Source organism: Simochromis diagramma, unplaced genomic scaffold (assembly GCF_900408965.1).
Source record: "Simochromis diagramma unplaced genomic scaffold, fSimDia1.1 OVJJ01000685.1, whole genome shotgun sequence".
Taxonomy (NCBI): Eukaryota; Metazoa; Chordata; class Actinopteri; order Cichliformes; family Cichlidae; genus Simochromis; species Simochromis diagramma.
In genome coordinates this window covers 3,986,244-4,007,269 of record NW_024387477.1, presented here as the reverse complement: position 1 = coordinate 4,007,269, position 21,026 = coordinate 3,986,244, and the positions used below count along the sequence as shown (strand labels likewise).

General features: G+C 43.6%; 1 protein-coding gene across 2 annotated transcripts in view; it reads left to right on the top strand.

Moving 5' to 3' along the window:
* Window positions 1–21,026, top strand: part of tenm1 (teneurin transmembrane protein 1) — a 191,096-nt gene that overhangs the window by 164,828 nt on the left and 5,242 nt on the right. The window contains exons 23-35 of one of the 2 annotated variants that reach the window (XM_040015589.1): window positions 396–643; window positions 3,533–3,616; window positions 4,104–4,298; window positions 9,191–9,278; window positions 10,846–11,042; window positions 12,016–12,329; window positions 12,989–13,161; window positions 14,785–15,029; window positions 15,727–16,020; window positions 17,253–17,497; window positions 18,060–18,202; window positions 19,900–20,111; window positions 20,588–20,889. In XM_040015589.1, coding sequence (XP_039871523.1) covers window positions 396–643; window positions 3,533–3,616; window positions 4,104–4,298; window positions 9,191–9,278; window positions 10,846–11,042; window positions 12,016–12,329; window positions 12,989–13,161; window positions 14,785–15,029; window positions 15,727–16,020; window positions 17,253–17,497; window positions 18,060–18,202; window positions 19,900–20,111; window positions 20,588–20,889 — 2,740 coding nt within the window. The remainder of the gene's footprint in view (window positions 1–395; window positions 644–3,532; window positions 3,617–4,103; window positions 4,299–9,190; window positions 9,279–10,845; window positions 11,043–12,015; window positions 12,330–12,988; window positions 13,162–14,784; window positions 15,030–15,726; window positions 16,021–17,252; window positions 17,498–18,059; window positions 18,203–19,899; window positions 20,112–20,587; window positions 20,890–21,026) is intronic. The other variant, XM_040015590.1, reaches the window with a different exon arrangement.

Genomic DNA, 21,026 nt, shown 5'->3' with positions numbered 1-21,026 from the left:
ATAGCAAACGGCGCTGGCAAAGCTTGCGTCCCAGAGCACTCTGCAAATACAAGTGCGCATGTATGCACATGCGGGCATGCGCACGTGTGTTTGAAGTGTGGATGCTCATTTATAAAGCACATTTGCAGAAGCATCAAATGTCAAAAGTTCACTGCGGCACCCTGCTCACATCTAATGTGACAAATAACTTCTTCCTCCAGTTGCATTGTTCTAATCCCTTTAGTGGGCTCTGGAATGGAAATATAATTACATTTCTGTGGTGCAGTGCCTTTGATAAGACAGCCACTTGCTGAGCTGAATGTCTAACTGAGTTGGATGCCTCTCCCAAGCCCTCTCCTCTCTCCACTCTACTTCTCTCCCCTTACTCATCTCCCCTCTTCCTTTCTCTCCTTTAGGTTTTCTCGTTTTCCCTTTTCATTCTCTCACCCCCCGCTCGCTTCTCTCTGTCATCTCCAAAAGCTCATTCTGTCTCTCTCTCACCCGCCTAGGTATTGCTGTGGATAAAAGAGGAGTTGTCTACTTCGTTGATGGCACCACCATTCAGAAGATTAATGAGAGGGGTTTGCTCTCCACTGTGATTGGTTCAAACGGACTGATGTCGACGCAGCCGCTAAGCTGCGATTCACGCATGGACATCGGCCAGGTGAGTTAATAATGCGGCAGAGTTTCGATGACCAGCGGAAAGCAGATTTGCTGTGAATGCTGTTGTTTTAATAATCTGTAGAAAAATAAGCCTGCTTATTAAACAGCGGTGTACACTGCAAAGCTTCTTCTACTGAGAACCTTTATCATTTCTTCAAGGTATGTGTGCTTGTGTGTGTGAAGGAGAGACCAAAGACTGCATAGGTTTGATCTGGCAGCCTTCAGATCACACTGCTAACTTATATCAGGCCTATTAGAGCAAAGGATGAATTATAGATGAGCTACTGGCTCTATAGAGGGATCTCTGCCCACACATAGGGATGTGAGCGCCTGTGTATGTGTGTGTGAATATCAATGTTCAAGCCAGGTGAATTCCCAGAGGGGATATTATGTGTCGTTAAAGGGGCCCGTGCTGCCTCCTGGCTCTTCTCGTTGTTTGTTAGTCATTGTTCAGATCATGTCAAATTCATTCTTCGTTGAATTAAAAAACAAAACAAAAAAACAATGTGTGACCTCAATGTGTCATCTTTGCTCATCATCTCTTGGCTGTTGTAGCAGTTTGTCTACATTCAACTTAGCTTTCTCCTGAAAGTACAAGCTACCAAGCTAGGCTATCACTTCTGAACTTCTGTTTGATAGTTTAGCTCACTAAATCTGCAAGGATACAGATTATTAATACTGGAAATGATTGCTCTTCCTTGTCCTTTATGTTAATGCTACTCCAGCACTGCAGAGTCATCTGCCACTCACCTACACAGCTCAAAAAATTCATTACAGACAGCTAACATTAGTGAGGCACGCTAATGTTAGCTGTCTGTAATGAATGGGTTTTATTGTGTTGATTACAAAAAACGGGAAGGGGATGAGTACACAGAGCTACGTCACTGTGTGTTTTAAACCAAAAAGAACTGCTGAACTCCTTGATGGTGTCAAATAAGGCCTAACAATGTTATCTCTCCAGCTGGTTTCAGGTATAGTCAAGTACTCCAAAGTGCAGTTTTGACATCCTTAAGGGTGTCTCCCGCTTTAGCCCTGTGACACCTGCTTTCAGGCTCTGCCTCACACTGTCACGCTGCTCACAGTAATGTCAGGCCAAATAAGAGAAAGCCTCAAAGCCTCTCTTTTCTGGAAAAAAAAAAGGCGTAAACAGGCTTTCTCTGCACACAGGACAACATCTGAATATGAGGCTTTTTTTGTATTTCAGCCACAAGCACAAAAGACATTTTTCAGTGCAGTTCTGTGTAGTTCAATAGTTTCAAAATAACATAATTCAATAAATAATTGAAAAAGAAGGGGAGGCGTTGAAAATGTTTATCTCAAATATTTTCAGAGAATCGGGAGAAATAGAAATGGGACAAAATCAAAAACTGAGTGGCCGTGATCTTTGGGTTTCCAGGCAGTACGCTAAAAAACACAAATGTGATTTGGGAGAAGAATTCACAGCTCAGGAACAGTTTTTGCTGCTGCCTCCATGATTCGACATCCACTGATGTGACCAAACAGAATCTGAACTTCTAAAGAAGCGAGGGTTCCTCCAATGATTATCATTGTACAGACAAGTGCACATAACATAGGGGCAGCAGGTTTTGAAGCAATGTATGCTGTCATAGTAATGACATTACAACAAAAGTGCATTAAAGAAATCCATGTGCTAGACTAGAGTGCCTGCAGTGTCAAATCCAACACCCAAGTGGAAATATGTGGAGTATTCTAAGGCCACAGACTGTTCAGCATGTGAAATCCTATATTCAGCAAGAACAGGTAAACACTTTGCTTTCAAAACTGCAGCAACTGATCTCCAAACAAAGAGAGGTGATGCAGCACAGTGGGAAGCATGTCCCTATTGCTGTATCTACTTCACTGATATGTTATAAACAATGTTACACTTTACAACATCTCCCAATGTTTTTAGCAACTGGATACTCTAAAATTAATTAAGTAAATAAATAAATAAATTTTGTACCTTTTACCTTTTGTTGATAAGACTTTTTTTCCTGCAGTACTCGTCTCTCATCAGTACGTATGGTGAGCAGTGTATCATAGCAACACACTAAATCCATCTCCTACCATTGGTGCTTATAAGCAGAGATACTGCATTGCTCAAATCTCTGGTAATAATATTGGCTTTCTGTTTAAGAGATGTGGAAATGCAAGCTGAAGCTCTCTTAATATATACAAATGAAAAACACAAAGAACTTTAAAAATAAATTTGGATTTCAGCTCTGTGTGCAGGTCAGCTTCTCGAAGCAATCGCCTGCCGTCACAGCAAAGTTCAATATCGTGTGCAGCAGGGATTTGATGCATGGGACACCGTGAGTCCTGCTTGATGAATCTCTCTATCTTTAAAAATGGAATTTCAGAGTCAACCTTCTAGTCTCTCATTTGACAGGGCCTATAATTGGACATGTCAGTGGCAATTTAACATGATCCATTTATTTACCAATCCGTCCTCGGAGTCATCAATCACCTCATCCTTCAGACGCACCGCGTCGTCTCTGCAGCGGTCGCGGGCGCCTGCGAGTGAGATGGACAGTCATGTGGGTGGCTGTGCGCTGGTGTAGGTTTGCCTGCCTTTGACCCCCACAGTGTTAGCGGACAGGGTGTGCTATTTGAGCAGGCAGCGATCACGGTTATTGGATGACATTTGGAACAGTGCCGAAGCGAGCCAGTGTGAGTCTTGAATAAACACAGGGAAGGCTCCCTGCCCGCTACTGACCTTTGCATGAGCAGGGAGGGTCAGGAGGCCTAATACTATGTTATTAAGGAGATGTTATTTGTATCACCTGTAACTGACTCTTGTGGGCAGCTGCCACCAAGGACTTCTTTGCTCTTTTGTTCTCGCTTTTTTTTTCTTCACAGAAATATACAATAAGTGTTTGTCATTCCTCAGGTGCGGCTGGAGTGGCCAACAGACCTGGCCATTAACCCACTGGACAACTCCCTGTACATCCTCGACAACAACATCGTCCTGCAGGTAGAGAAATACGCACGAAACAAAGCAGAGGCTTGCAAGAGAGGGAAATATACGCCTGCTTCTCATTCATTCATCTGCTTTCTTATGAGACATTGGGACTATATGTAGCAGTGGAAGAGAGGGTAATAAAATATTTTTCACAAATTGCAGTGCTGTCACTTTAGGTGAATTTAGAGTGAGTGAGGCTGCTAACATAAAAGAAAGCAAAAGAAGCACCTTGTTAAAAAAAAATAACATGCTATCACAGGTCTCTGCAGGAGTTGTTTTTAAGAAAATGTCACTCAGCTTTTTTCTCCGAAATTAATGAATTGCCTGTTTGAGCATGTTCAAAAGTAATGAGTCAGGAGATGAGGCAGGCGATGTTTGATACACCGGATCACAACCAAAGCAATTCAACAGAGTGGCTGACTCTGTTGAATTGATGTAAGTGTCTGTATTGTGCCTCTCTCTTTTATAACAGATAATACGTTGTGGTGTATTTCCTTAGGTGTCAGAAAGTCTGCAGGTGCGGATTGTAGCAGGACGTCCCATCCACTGCCAGGTTCCAGGTATTGACCATCACTTGGTGAGCCGGGCGGCTGTGCGCGCCACCCTGGAGGCAGCTAAGGCCATCGCCCTGTCCCACCTGGGCACGCTGTACATTGCTGAGACTGATGAGAGGCGAATCAACCGCATCCAGCAGGTCACTAAAAAGACTTTTGAGGGCACCTGTTAATGATGCATTTATCGCAGTTCTCATGTTGCAAATTTATACTGAAGTTGCAAAAGACCATACTTATCCAGAGTGTTAATATACTGCTCAAAAAATGAAAGGAACACTTTGTAATCAGAGTAGAGCATCAAGATGATTAAACTTCTGGGACATTGATCTGGTCAGTTAAGTAGCCGAGGGGGTTGTTAATCAGTTTCAGCTGCTTTAGTGTTGATGAAATTAACAACAGGTGCACTAGAGGAGCAACAATGAGACAACCTCCAAATCAGAAATACTTTTAGAGGTGGAGGCCACTGACATTTATTCCCTTCTCATCTTTTCTGGCTTTTTTTCACTACATTTATATTTGGCTAGTGTCAGTGTCGCTGCTCATATTCCTCCAGGATGACACATCAATAGGTTTGCTGTGGCTCCCAGCATAGCATCAAGACCATAGAGGAGATTTCAGGAGAGCTGGTCAGGGCTGTAGAAGGTCCTCAACATGTCAGCAAGACCCGAATCTGCTCCTTTGTGCAAAGAGGAACAGGATGAAAAATGACCTCCAGAAGGCCACTGGTGTGAATGTCTCTGACCAAAACATCAGAAACAGACTTGGTCCTTTAGTGAGCCCTGTGCTCACAGTCCAGCACCTTGGACCCTGACTGGCATTTGCCATTGAGTACCAGGATTGGCTGGTCCACCACTGGTGGTCTGTGCTTTTCACAGATGAGAACAGCTTCACCCTGACAGACATGTAAGAGTCTCTACAGACCTCTACAGGCTAGGCATTGGCATCCTCACTGCCACTAGGTGTCAGAATGAAATCCTAGGACCTACTATCAGACCCTGCACTGGTGCAGTGAGTCTTGCAATCCTCCTGGTGCACAACAATGGCCTCATGTGGCAAGAGTATTCAGGCAGTTACTGGAGGCTGAAGGAATTGATACCATTGAATGACCCCCTTGCTCGCCTGACCTAAATCGAGTAGAGCACCTCTGGGATATTATGTTTTAGTCCATCTGACACTGCACCTCAGACTGTCGAGGAGCTCGGTGATGCCCTGGCCCAGATATGAGACGAGATCCCCCAGGACACCATCCATCGTTTCATTAGGTGCCCTGATGTTGTCAGGCATGCATACAAGCACGTGGGGTCATACAAGCTACAAACTAGAACCATTTGAAATGTAAGCAAAATGGACTAGCCTGCAGCATCAATTTTTCACTTTGATTTTCACGTGTCTTTGAATTCAGCCCCTCTGTAGGTTGAGCATTTTCATTTCCATCAAAGGACGTGACATCTTTTCATTCCTAACACATTAACCAGTCCATATCCAGGCTTTTTCCCCATTGATATCTCATGTTTTTGAGCAGTGTATATTCCTCCATATTACCCTGACATTGCAATGCACGCCTCTTGTCTCTTCGCATGAACGTTTTCCACGTCTCTGATGAAAATAACAACAGGAAAAAAGAAACAGCTCAGCTAGAGCTGACACTGGCAATCCATCTGGCCTTATGACACTAATTTACCTTCGCACTTGTTGCATCATGAGTCCCACTGTGAACAGGTTGTTTGCCTAACAGATGCTACGCAGCAAGGTAGTGCGTCGAGTCTGTGTCTAGGACGTAGATGCTCAAAATCAGAGGCATTCAAAAAATAATCAAGAAGTACGGTTTCAGTTTTAGAGAAAAAATAAGTATATATAGTATATTACTTTTTTTCTGTCCATTTGCTCCATTAGGTAGCAGCATGTTGTCACAGCACTGCAGCATTTTGGAACCAACAGCACAAAGGTAGTGCCTGCTGGATTCAATCAATAGCACCTTTGTGGTGTGCAGCAACACGCTGGGTCCATGTGGAGGCAGACAGGAACATATAATACCTCAAATGCCTTTTTATTGGGTACCGACCAGCCATGTTGCAAAGGGCAATGAAAAGACCTTTTTTTTTTCACTGCGTTTGTCACACCTATTTTATGTTTGGCATTTTTAGGCTCCTATTTATCAAGTGTCTCAGTTGGACTCAGACAGGAATGGATCCATCCATGTTTGTTAAGGTTCCACACTTATTCAACAACAGGTGCCAGACTGACAGTGAATGACACCGCTTTGTAACAACGAGCCGTAAAGTAAAATTAATGATGATTTGTTTAGATGTGTGTGATGACGAGTTGGGATTATCTCAGCAGTTTGTGATGTGCAATCAATCAGTGCATTAAGAAACAAAGAACAGCCAGGCAAATACAATGTGATACAGGAGAAATGCACACAGATACACCTGACATGATGTTTTAAACTGATTTTAAAAATGATGCGTGAATTAAGTGCTCGGTTTCACTTTCAATGGTTCGCACCAGCTTGTACTGTTTAGCCAGCAAGTCTTTTTTTAGTGTAATAAGCTCTATTAAATGTGAACGTGCCTTGGCCTTCATACTAAGTATTTAGGCGATGACTTGGCACCGCCTGCGGTCTGCGCTCATGGTCCAGGCACGTCTTCCCATCATAGACTCAGAACATTTGGCCAGGACATCAAGGACCACACATGCATAACCAATATGTGCTTTTTAAAATTTTTATCTTGCATAAGTTGCTGTGTTATTCGTTATATCACACTGGAGCATTACAATCAAACTCATTACATGCCACATTTGCTCCGTTGTGCCCGTCTTTATCTGCTTTAAATTAAGGGCAATTTGCAACAACTTTTTATTTTCTGTTTATTGGGCATATGTTTAAAGATGAAGCATTTGTTGTACTGTGAAGAGGAAACAAGCTGTTTTTTCCCTGTGTTATTAGAACAGTTTGCATGGCGAAACGAATTACACCTTACATATCAGAACATAATAAGAACGACATAAAACATAATCTTGTTCTGAGAAGGCTGAGATGAAGAACAGCACATGATCTGTTTCACCATGTCACTGTTTGTTTACCGAAAGTCAAAATGCAGAAGCAGTGTGTGAAAAACCTAAACACACCCCGTGATTCAGTACCCTGTAAAACTGCCTGTGGCAGTAATAAATGGAATTAACTGTTTTCTCGATGACCTTATCAGTCTCTCGCTTCGTTGTGGAGGAATTTTGGCTCTCGCGTCTTTACAGCGTCGCTTCAGTTCATTGAGGTTTGTGGTTCGTTTGTGCACAGCTCTCTTAAGAGCCTGCCACAGCATTTCAGTCAGTTTGAGGTGTAGACTTTGACCTGGGCCAAGGCAACGCTTTGGTTCTTTTCTTTGTCAGTGTTTCTGTTGTGCTTTTGATCATCGTTCTGATGCTTTACCCAATTACTGCCAGGCTTTAGGTGTCAGACAGATGGCTTCTAGAATACGTTGGCACTCTACTTTGGGCTCAACGATTGCAAGGTGCAAGACGAGCTCAAATCATCACCCCTCCACCACCGTGCTTGACGGTTGATATGAGGTGTTTGTGCTTATATGTTGAGTTTGGTTTTTGCTAAATTTGCACTGTGCATCGTGGACAAACAGCTCCACTTTGTTCTTTATTGTCCAAAGGACATTGTTTTGTCTTGCGGTTCGTTCAGATGCAGCTTTTCAAATATGAATCATGCTGCCATCTTATTTTTAGAGAGAAGAGGGTCTCCCCTGACATCCTTCCATACTTTTTCAGTCTATTTCTAATTGTGCTGTCATGAACTTTAACATTTAGCTTGCTGATTTAGGTCTGTGGACTCTAAGATGTAGATTTTGGGTGTTTTTATGGTTTCTCTGAGCAATGCATAGACTGACCTTAGGGTGAATTTGCTGGGACTTCCACTCTTGTGAAGATTAGCAGCTGTCTTGAATGTTTTCCCTTTGACTCTTTCTATCTGATTGATGGGAAGCAACAGGTTGTTCTTCCTCCAGACCAGCAAACTGCCAAAGCTTCTGCTTTCATAGAGGTGCTCACACTTGCTGATGATAAATGAACAAAGTGAATTTGATTAGCAGCACATGGCTGCTACTTACCCTCCAATTCTTATTGAAGCTGTGCGTAGACGTGTACTGTTTCCTCACTCACTGCTTCTAAATTTGGCTTAAATTAACACTGACATAATATATTGTGTTGTTATTGTGGTTGTATCTACCTGCTTTTATTATGTCCTGATCCGTAAAACCTTAGATTCAAGTATTTTATAGGTCAAGGTGATGAAATTCTGCTTCTAAACCTAAAATTAGGAGTAAGGTTTTCTCTACTCTCAGATGATGGATGAATGGAGATTTTGGAAAGTAGTTTTGTGGGAATTGTGCTTATTTACTTGTTTTTTTTCCCAGACACTGGAAACATGGGGTTTTCTGGGTTTGGCAATGCAAACAAACGAGGGAACGGCTTTATAATAAACACCTCAGATAAACTTTCCCCGTGGAATCATAAAGTTGATAAAAGCAAGTCTTCATCAAACATATCATCTTTGACAATTATCTTCCAACAATGCACGGTCCTCTCGGGCTAGTTAAGCAGCATCGGCCTCCCAAGATTAATCAAAATCAAGCTGTTGTTGCAACAGTTTTCACCTCCATTTGCAGCTCGCCTCCCCATCAGGACAATCAGCTTAATTTGTTTGGAGAGCGAGACTTAATGTTCCAAAGATCTGTCAATCAGTCAGCAAGGGAATAGTGTCATACATCGAAGATGCATAATGCCTTTGTTTGTCTAAACTTCACGGAGAGGCACCAAAGATATCATCGGTGATGTTTTTGGCTAAAGGAACAGCGGATACACGCAAAGCGATATTGTAACTCAGCGCAGGTTTTTATATGAAATGCCATCATTATCTTATTTGCCAGAGAGACGAGACATTACAAAGGCTGTTGTGGAACATTACCTTCTGTTTAACAGTGGCCTCCTGCAGCACGTTGTGACATGTCGCTTTTTGAAAACTCCACAGGTGTCAACCAACGGCGAGATATCGATTATCTCCGGAGCCCCCACGGACTGCGATTGTAAGATAGACCCCAACTGCGACTGCTTCTCTGGTGGGTCACCAGGCACACATACGCACACTTGTTATGTGAGGAGTGCAGGATTAAGTAATGTGAACGTATTAGATTATGCTTAATAGGATTAGAGCGCTACAAAACATGCAAAAGCATTTGAGAATTATTTCTCTTGGCATCATACTCGGCCTGCTTCATAAGTATTTTTAGAGGAAACAAAAACTGGAGCATTGTGAAGCTCGGAGGATTTGATTTAGTCTGTATATCTTGATATTGAGTGGGTAAATCTGGCTGCCCTGTGCGTCCCTGCTGGACAATAATTTGATTAGCACTTTCCCTCCCCGACTTATTAAAGTCAGCTGGAATCTTAGTGTCTAGGAAGAGCCGCTTCGACTCTCCTTGAAAAACAATAAAAAATATGACAATGACTTTTATATAAATGATGACAATACCCAGGACAGAAAAGACCGCCTATAACATCAGGCTGGAGAATTAAGAGAACGACTTGACTGTGAGCGTTTGTGTGTTGGCTAAACAGAAAGTGGATGCTTGTGTGTGTGTGTGGGTCGATGTATTTATATTTGTATTCATAGGAAGGCTTCTTCTTTGTGGAGACCTCCAGCTAAATTCAGTAGCAACCAGCTCAGGAGAAACCTTTCAAATCCATTCAAATTACAGCTGGTGAAAGAAAATGCTCACTTCCACACGCCGAATGTTTTAACTGGTTGCTGTATCATGGTTGGGCACCTGAAATGCAATAAAAGGAAGAGGAAAAGGACCCAACAAATAAGCAGATGTTCCTTTGACAGTTAGGCCGTGCTTTCATTGTAAGTGTCAGCGGATGTGATTTTATCATTTAATTCTGCTCATAAAAATCAGTCTCTTTTCTATTCAAAATGGAGGGAAGTGTCTCTCCCATGCCACAAGCCAATGGGCTGTAACCATCCCTATTCCTTGAGTTGTACTTTGCATATTTTCAATCATGTCTCGCTGTTAACAGATGATTACTCTCTTCAGAGGCTTTCCGTTTCCATCCCTTCGCCGTAAACACTCACACAGTGTCTTTGAACGCGGACACGTATGCGAGCGCACACCCGCCGATACTAACGGATGCGAGCCCGCGCGCGGTCGCCCACAAAAGCATACACACATAATGCGCATGCTGTCGCGAGATAAACTGCCACCCTGCTGTCTGCACAGACCCATCAGAGGCCCCAGGCCTACTGCTGACAACATCTAAAGGGCTTCACCCAGCTGTTATCCTGCTGTGCAACCAAAGACATCTGGATGCATTCAGTCGCCTACTACCACCGTCTGATAAGACCGAGGTCACTATCAAGGTGGTCATATCCACTCCACTGGGAAGTTACCATATCCCAATAGGTCCACGTCCTGAGCCAAACTGATAACCGTTTAAGCGGCACCATGGGATTCTCGTATTTTGCCAACCTGCGTGTGGACTGGTTGTGACTTCTCGCTTTCGCTGGAGAACGAATTGTATTTCTCAGTGTGGTTAGAACTGATGCTGCTTTGAATTATGCTATTTTGTTGATAAAGAGCTTTTCCTGTCCTTACCGAAATGACGAGTTCCCGTTTTTCCTATCAGGAGACGGAGGCTACGCCCGTGACGCTCGTCTCAAAGCCCCATCCTCTCTGGCAGTGGCTCCCAATGGCACCCTGTATATTGCTGATCTGGGCAATATCCGGATCAGAGCTGTAAGCCCCAACCAGCCCCAGCCCAGCCCAGCCGGACTGGTGGAAATCAGCTCACCTCTGGACCAGGAGCTCTATCTCTTTAGCCAGGTTCTTATCACAATGCCTAATGTGTATATTTGCATGTAAAATATTTGGATACCAGCGAATTGTCTTTTTAATTCATAATTTATTAGCAAATTTAACAGACTGACTAACTCAAGTGTTTACTTGGATTTGCACATTGCTAAATTAAAACGGATTAAGCCACGCAAGCTCATTTGTACACACAAATTAGTCTGAGATAATTAGTTATTAATAATTGACACACAGTAACTGCTAGTTGGGCCTGTTAGGAAGGTAGCTAACTGAACCAGCTAACAAAGCTAGCATTAGCTTTCTAATATGACCCATTTAGAGAAAAATAAAGAATAAATGCGGTAACTGGCTAAACTTTAATAACTTGGGATGATTTTGGATTGCATTTCACAAAAATAATATTCCTCACTTCCAAGTCTTGTTCTAATAGCTTTGAATGATTGAATGATCAAATAATGTCAGCTAGGTTAGCCTAATCCAATCAGGGTGTTTACTGGCTCAGAGTGGGCTTTTGTGGGTGACTAAGCACGACAGTAAGCATGATAGATGCACACAAGATAGTGAGCCTATTGCCTTATGTTGCAGAAATCTGGCCTTTCCTGTTATTTCTGATCATTTAATAAACAAAACGGTTCATTCTGCCTGAGAAAATGAAACTCTTATTTCAAAAAATGATTTTAAAATTTCATACAGACAACAGTTATTCATTACATATTCTAAGCTCTAAAATGAACATGTTTCTTCATCTTTAAATATATAATTTAAAGAAATAAGCCCCATAATTTACAGTAGTTATGGTTAATGTGTGTGTACCTTTCTGTTTATATATACTTCATTGTTTTTGGAATCATTTTGTTTTATTGATGCAACAAAATTAGCAAATCACTAGTCTGAGAGTACAGAGTACCTAATAGTTTCTAAATTTACAGGTTTTGTCATTTGCAGAAGCTGAATCCTCAACAGTGTCTCTCTCTCCCTCTGATAGAATGGTTCCCACCTGTACACCAAACACCTGATCACAGGTCACTACCTGTACAACTTTTCTTACGGCACAGACGGCCAGTTGTCGGGTGTGATGAGCCGCGACGGCCGCAGCCTCCAGGTGAGGAGGGATGCTCACGGAGTGCCTCTCTGGCTGGCTCTACCTGGCGGACAGGTGTACTGGCTGTCCCTTAGCAACAGTGGCACGCTGAGGAAGGTGTCCGCCCAAGGCCACGACATCGCCCACATCACTTACCATGGCAACACAGGTCTCCTAGCAACCAAAAGTGATGAGAACAGTTGGACCACTGTGTATGAGTGAGTTTGTGGTTTATTTATAAAGCTTATCTGCTTATTGCGATCTTCTTTCTGTCTGTCCCCGCTCTTTCTCTCTTCTCCTTCCTTCCTGTTCTCGCTTTGTTGCTTGACTCTGAATGTTTGAGCTAACACTGCATTGCATGAATGTGTATTCATATGACAAGGTTTACGTTAGGGGTATGAAATATGAGTGCCATCTGGTGGTCACTTCTGCATCAACAAAGCTGGAGAAGGCCTGGGGTGGGATTGGGCGGTGTGACTGTTTTTTTTTCTTTCTTCTTTTTAGTCTTTGCTTAAAGTGACTGATTAGCTGAAGGACGTCTGCTGCAACTCTTTGAACACATGCGTGTTTAGTATTGCACATATAGTACAGGCAGAAAAACACATCTGTCTGAATTATTCACCACTGCCTAGTCAGTCTCTGTCTCAGATTCCACAGCTGGATAATTACACATATAAATCATAGTTGACACTCACTGCGAGCTCATGCTAGCGCACGGGAGCATGCATATGTGTGCCTGCGTGCTTTTTGCGTGCTTGGTTGTGTTCATTTGCCTGCGAGCGATGGATTTCTGCGCGTGTTTGTGCGTGTTTGTGCGTGTGTGTGCGCGCGTCTGTGTGTATTTGTTTGCTTATTGCCTTTGTGTTTATTCTCCAAGGTACAACAGCGAGGGTCGAGTGACCAACATCACCTTACCGACGGCGGAGGTGAGCGGTTTCCATGGCAACCTGGAGCGCTGGTCTCGGGTGGAGGTTGAAGCGTCCAACCGTGAGAACTTTGTCACCAGCACAAACTTGTCTGCCAGCGACACCATTTACATGTTCAGACAAGGTGCAGCATCACAATGAGTTCTGCGCTTTTGCCTTTTAAATTTCTCACAGCTCATTATTCAGACTGTTTATGCATCGCAGCCACAGGTGTATTGGTTTTATGTATTTACTGGTTACAGAGAAAATATTACAGCTTCCGAACCGTGCATCTACCCTCAGCTTCTATAACCAGCAACTAGCCACAAGGCTATTTATGAGTCATGTGAAGAGGCACTAAACCATACACCACATACTCTGTAGAGGGCAGGGTGTAAGGTTACAGCGATGTTGAAACATTTATGCCGGCAAACGTGGCTGTTATTCTGGTTTAAGTCAGAAACTCTGACCTGCATTTCTCTCATTCTTCATCGCTGGAGATTCACAGCTTTAAGTAAGCATTTATCCGCTTCCATAAATAGTTTCACATACAGATCTGATGCGACCTCTTTACATAACCGGACGAATGGGCAGCGGGGGGGAGAAAAAATGCTGTTTATTTACACAAAACATGCTACATTTGACTGACTCGTGAAATGCCTTAACAACTGCTGGGGCAAAGCAGAAAAAAAATGGAAAAGAGGGCAGAGATGAGAAGAGGAGAAAATGAGAGTGGAGTGAAGAAGCCACTCATGGGAGCAGTTTCTTCTCATGTCATCCCTTTAATTGCTTTCTTGCAGTTGTCACACTGACAGGACTGCAGGGAGGGAAAATCTGCGCCAACTCGCACGCGCTCAGTCACACACGCGCACACAAACACATGCATGTACGCCACGCTACAGTGTGACAGAGCTGCCAGGGAAAAAAGTTGAAATGACCCACTATTTTTCGAGCACCACCTCTTTCTCCGCCGCCCACAATTTCACCGTGTCCTCGCCTGCCTCTGAGGCAACAATAACCATATGTACAGAATAGGTTTTTTTACAGCGGCGGAGGGAATAGAAGTTACTATCCGGTTTATTAGCCACGTTAAGTTTTATGGTTAAAATATAGTTTTATGGTTATTTTCACCCCTCTTTTTCTAAATTTTTGTATTAATTGTGTTTTAAACATGAGACAAAGCCATCTTGGCATGTGTGAAAGTGTGTGGAAGCCTAACTCTGAGCAGGGCAGAAATGAAAGAGCAGTTTCTGAGAATGCTTTGCAATGTGTGAAAAGCTGCTATACCCCACCTTCCTCTCCTTCTTTCTCTCTCTGTCCTCTCTTTCTCCTTTCATTGCCCCCCCTCTCTCTCACTCTCTCATTATCTGTCTCCTGCGTTTCTCCTTTCTAAAGATGTAATAGCTGATGCAGTACAATGCTAATGTTGCAGAGAGCTTTAAAAAAAACACTCAGCACAGTGATTTAAGCAATTAATTCAAATAAAACGCACACACAAAGAGCCAGACATCGCATTCATGCAGCCCGCTTCTCACAGATTTCCTCTCAAGGCTGATTTTTTTTCTTCTTTTTGACACACAATGACTGATGTTTTCTTCACACTTCTTTTTTCTCATCTGTTGTTGCATATTTGCATCTCTGTGCACTTGTGGTTTTTTTTGTGTGTGTGTCTGACCCACCCACGACAAACGGTCGACCCTCGACACCCACCCTCCCCCCCTTCCACATCCCCACAATTCACACTTACGCTCGCACTTTCCCACTCCAGATCACTCTCAGAGCTCGTACAGAGTCAGCGCCGACGGGTCATTTCTGGTGACGCTGGCCAGCGGGATGGAGCTGTCGCTAAGCACCGAGCCCCTCCTCCCGGGGGGCGTCGGGGGTGGAGTCAGTCCCACGGCCAGCCGCTGCAACATCAGCTTGCCTGGAGACCACGCCCCGAGCCTGATAGAGTGGAGGCAGAGGAAGGAGCAGAGCAAGACTAACTACAGCACTTACGAACGCAGGCTCAGGGTAAAACACTAAATCATCAGCCTGTTATTACGCCAACTGTGATAATATATAAAACACAATCCTGCGGCATCAGTGCTGCACAAAGGCATTGGGAATTAACAAGAGGATGCACGCAACTAGCCGAATATCCCAGAATTCCATATGAATGGATCAAATAAGCAGCCCGGCAACATTTTAGGAGTACGCGGGGTTAAGCTGTGCAATTTGACATTAACCAGGGGGACAAAAAGTGTCACTTTTAAGTGCTAAGAGTTGTGCAATCCGGTAGATTTTGAGCGATTGATGATGTCAGCGGAGGTGATAATAGGTCAAATGACTCGTAACCTGTTAGCTGTACTTTCCACACGCACAGGCTGCAACACCTCTGCAGTGGCGATGAAAGCACAAACAGGAGATTTCCTGAGAAAAGGGCATTTATGTTACGTGCAGCAATTAATTAGCATTCCCCGGGAAACAGTTCTCTCACTTGTTCGCCAGGCAGTTATTGTTTATAAATGCAGACCAGGGTTTGCTGGAAATGTCACAATTAATTCATCTGAACTAATGAAATCTTTGCTGCTCTCAGACATGCCACTTCATTCATATATTTGCATGTCTGCGGCTTCAATCACCATTTATGATGATTTTAATGCTGTTAAAAAAAAGCTTCTGTTTGTGTTCTTGTCACTAGCTGACATTTTACTGCTTTGCTTTCCAGGCACATAACAGGAACCTGCTGTCCATAGACTTTGATCAAAGCACCAGAGTTGGGAAGATATACGATGACCACAGGAAGTTCACCCTCCACATTCAGTATGACCAGTTGGGCCGGCCTGTCGTGTGGTCACCCAGCAGCAAATACACTGAAGTAAACATCAGTTATTCAGGTGGAGGACTGCTTTCAGCCATCCACCGCGGAGAATGGTCCGAGCAGCTGGAGTACGAGAGCGACAGGGTGACGTCCAGAGCCTGGGTCAACGGCAAGATCTGGAGCTACACGTACGCAGACAGAGTGAGTAGAAAGTTTGAAGCGAAAGTGACAGACAGCTTGTGATGAGGTCCTGCTGAGATTTGTTTTCAGGGCTCCTGTCGCCGTTTTCTTCTTGCCTTTGCTGCTTGCAGAAATCTAACACATCTTCTCCACTTACGTTTCCTTCTTGGTGCAGCTCTCCGAAACCGGCGCTGAGATTAAAGGCAAACCAAAAAAAAGCGCCTCAGTTGTGGGAAACGAAAGTAAAGAAGTGAAAGCATATTAAAATCAGTAACAGGTGCTATATTACCAAGCATCTTTTTAATGCGTTTCCCTCAGTTTGAGGGGCTTTCCATTTAGGTTATGAACATCAGTTTGCAGAGCGAATATTAGATCTGCCATAAGTTTAATGGTTGGGCAGACCTTTTAAACTTGGCCTTGTCTTCACGACTGCAACAGCGCGCACAGTCGAGAGATGTAAAGGCAGACGGTGTGTTCTTTCTGATCGATTGCATAACTCCAGCATGTTTCAAGGTTCGGCAAATAGATTTTCTCAAAAGAAAACAGCAGTAAAGTCTTTGCAGTAAACACTCGTCGTCCTCTGGCAGATGTTTAGAAGTTATATTCGCTATAAGGAATTTTTCTAGTCAAAGAAACTCAAACAGTGTGTGTGACTAAGCTGAGAGCTACCAGAAGGTATAATTTCCGCTCTTGAAATTAATTGAAATATTTAATGACATGATATTCAGTCTGAAATATATTTAGTGTCAAGGATTTTGGTCTAAGACAAAATTAGAGTGAAAATGAGCTTATATTACAGAACCATCTAGAAATTAATACCACCTTCATGTATTATTAACACATTAATATCATACCTTACAGTTGAATAAAGACATTAAAGAGAACATTGTTTTAGTGCAGCTGAAACTGTGTGAATAGCTACGCAGATTTTTAAGGGGGGGGGGAGCAGCGGTAAACAAAAACGCTGCTGTCTGAAAACCAATTATGGTTTTTCTTTTTTCTCGTTTTGTTTTTTCGACACGTACGTCTGATAATTAAATAGCTTTCAGTGAATAACTGAAGCGGTCTCAAACTAAAACCAAGGTTGCTTTTGAAGAGCCGATTTTTTTATTTATTGAGGAGAAAGTTTTAACCCAGTGACATTGGAATTTAAAAAAAGAGAGAGTGCAAAAGACAGAAAACGAGAAAGCCGTGAAACCACAGAGCTGCAGTGTGTTGGAACTGTCTGTGAATATCTCTGTGTGTTCTTACAGTCCATCATGCTGCTCCTGCACAGCCAGCGGCGCTACGTCTTTGAATACGATCAAACAGATCGTCTGGTCGCAGTGACCATGCCCAGCATGGTGAAGCACACCCTGCAGTCGCTGCTGTCCATCGGCTACTACAGGAACATATACGCCCCGCCCGACAGCCAAGCCTCCTTCATCCAGGACTACACCCTGGACGGGCGCCTGATGAGGACTCAGTACTTGGGAACTGGGCGCAGAGTCATCTACAGGTGTGGCACATCGCTGTTTTAGCTCCGTACAAAGACATAACACTGATCGTCTTGATGAAGGTGATATAATTAAAGCGCAATCTTAAAATTTAAAAGCCCAATTACGCCAACTAAAGCAGACACTTGAATGCACGGCACACATCCATCCATCCTTGCAAAATCACACCGATTGGACCGATTAAAGGTCACACCTTTTTTTATCGTCGCACTTTGTCAGACAAACTGATCTGATTTTGATGAAAGTCGGAGGACTGATTCAGGCAGCGTTCTGGCATTTAACATTTTTAATACTCGTTGCCTGGATGAGGATACTGTAATAAATGGTCCCATTTTCAAGATTTGAAAGGCTGTAAGTGCCGCAGCAGCTGGTCTGCTTCTGATGAAATGTTGAAGGATGGTGCAACTTAGGGACCCAAAGGGATCCGTGTATTATTAATGTGGCATAGCATGTTTACTTACATTGAAGATTAAATGCAGTGTGCTTTAAAAAGAAGGTACTTTTATTTTAACATAACTTACTTATCGATCATCTATTCAACAATGTGTTTCTTTCCCCCGTCAGGTATACAGCTGCGGCTCGCCTCTCGGAGGTGGTTTATGACTCCACCCTGGTGACCTTCACTTATGACGAGGCCTCTGGAACAGTCAAGACCATTCATCTCACCCACAATGGCTTCATAAGCTCCATACGATACAGGCAGACAGGTACGTACATGTGCTCAAAGCAGCCAACAGAAACACATTTTAGATATTCACAACGTGCAAAAGGATCATAAATCAATCCTGTGAGCAAAATTTTAAAGTCTATATAAGTGATTGTGCACGGCGTGCCAGATTTGAGGAGTGATGTCAAATTCAGTAGTCTGGCTTTGAGTCAGACGTCGTGCTATTTCATCTGTGACTGATGCAGCCACAGTTAGAAGTTTCAGTAGGCCAAGGCATGTTCAAGTGGAATAGACTGTGGTCTACCACAGCTGTAAATTCAAGACCACCCCCCGGGCTCTTACCCACGTCGTCTCTTCCCCACCTCCGCAAAAAGGCTTCCTGATCAAAGCAAACAAATGAATGTTTGAATGCAAAATTATATGCGGTGAGCTAGGTGTGGACATACTGCATTTGTTGTTGCATGCCTGAACACTAAAAGTAGCACTTTGCTGGGTTTATATTCGCTCTCATAGAGGAGGCAGGAAATCAAAAAACCATAACTGAACTTAATACAACTAAACAATACTTTCAGTGCTGAAGGAGAAAATGAGTGAGACAAGACGTTTTCTAAAAGGCGGCGCTATCGATGATGGCACGCCATCGCTGATGGCACGCCATCGCTGCAGATATGGCATGTTAGGATACAGCCATTGTTAATACAGTTGAGCAGTCCCCTTAAGTTCCATAGTCGGTCCAGGGTCATGGAAAGTGCTCTCATCTCTGCTGCCGGTTCACTTCCCATAGCTTTGTGATTGGCTCGCCACCATCAGTTGTCACTAATCTGCGCGGCGCAGCTGTGTGTGAGTGTGTGTGTGTGTGTGTGTTTATCGCTTTGCCCTCACTGTGAATAGACTCTCACCTTCCTTTAACTGATCTCATTTCAGCAGAACAAACGGAGCCTTGGAGAGAGGAGAGATAGTGGTAATTGTCCCTTGAGAGGAGACAAGGAAAAGTGTGGCACCGGAAAAAGAAAGATGGGGATATAGAGTGGTGGGCGAGGGAAGGCAAAAGGAACAGAAAGGGAGAAGGGGGAATGATGACAGCTGGGGGGAAATGACAGCTAGAAGAGCGAGATGAACAGACTGCAAGTTCCCCAGGGCTGCAGAAAAGCCTCCACCTCGCTCTCAGTACTGCTGCCATTTTCCCATTAGCGAAGGTTTAGAATCAACATTCCACAGAAAATAAAAATAGAAAGATGTAACACTGATCCAGCTCTCTACAGTCTCCAAAGCTAGGCACTTAGTCATTTTAACTGCAATCAGAGTCATCTCAAATAGCAGCGTAATGGTGTTTCATTAGCAGGCCCTTTTTTTCCAAACAGAGGCTTGGCTGCAGAAGCTCGGAGCAGATGTGATGAATGGTGTTGTTAAAGTTGATGCTCTGACATTAAGCAGCACATTGGCCCATCATGGCTATTGTCTTTAGATTTCATTATCTCTCCATATTAAAGGTCACCACAGGAAATACCATAGAGGTGTGGGGATAGTTAAGATGGAATGGATTGCGCAGTGTGTGTCTCTGTTAATGACAGCGAATTAGGCCTTGATTTGAATTAATTAGGCAGGGTTATGCGGGCGGTGTGACATCCACTTGTAAGGGCTATATGTGTGCTGTGTGTACACTTCATGTCCCTGTATATTTCTGTAAACGCTGTTAAGGGGGTTCTAATGTAAATCTGCTCCGGTTCCTCTGCGTAGGTCCCCTGACAAGTCGGCAGATTTTCCGCTTCAGCGAAGAAGGCTTGGTCAACGCCAGATTTGACTACAGCTACAACAACTTTCGAGTCACTAGCATGCAGGCCGTCATCAATGAGACCCCTCTGCCCATTGACCTGTACCGCTATGTTGATGTGTCGGGGCGGGTCGAGCAGTTTGGCAAGTTCAGCGTCATCTTCTACGACCTCAACCAGGTAGGAAGTCACACCAGTTATCTTACTCGGTAGTGGAAATGTGGACGTTTTAAAGCTGCACCAATCAGCTGTTTCTGCTTTTAAAAAATAATCACGTGACTGTGGAATATACAATCTGACTCTGCAGCTCAGCTCAGTGGCGCGTTTCAGCGTCTTTCAGCTCATTGTTTTGGCCTGCGTTTTAGTCGACTTCGTTTCCGGTCAGTCAGCTGGTTTTACTTGTCTATCAAATCTAGCCTTGACAACACTGGCAGGCTCATGAATGTAGCATTTAGTAACTAAACAGTCCGATATTTCACATGGGTGTCTGTGAACATCCAAACAGACCCAAAAGAGAGTGAAATAATCAAACTTGTGCAATTTGTTACAATTTTGTTTCCAGAGCGTGCTGCATGTGTAAACAAGCAACCTTTTAGCCCATGAGTTTGGTGTGACACTTTCATGGACTCTTATGGAGTCAATATGTGTTTGTCTAGGTGATCACCACCCATCTGATGAAGCACACCAAGGTATTCAACTCCTACGGCCAGGTGGTGGAGGTTCAATATGAAATCCTCAAGTCCATCGCCTACTGGATGACCATTCAGTATGACTCGTCCGGACGTACAACCACCTGCGACATCAGAGTGGGCGTGGACAGCAATGTGACCCGTTACACTTACGAGTATGATGCAGACAGCCAGCTGCAAAGCGCCTCAGTCAACGAGCGGCCTCAGTGGCGTTATAGTTACGACCTCAATGGGAACATTAATCTACTTAGCCACGGAACCAGTGCAAGGTATGTTAGCACACAAACCCATATACTGTACAGAAAGCATTGAATATAAAAGAAATTGCCTGTTTGTTATTAATAAATCGATAATTCAGATCAGCTCAGAAATCTTTATTATCCATTGCAAAGCAGTGGATAAATAT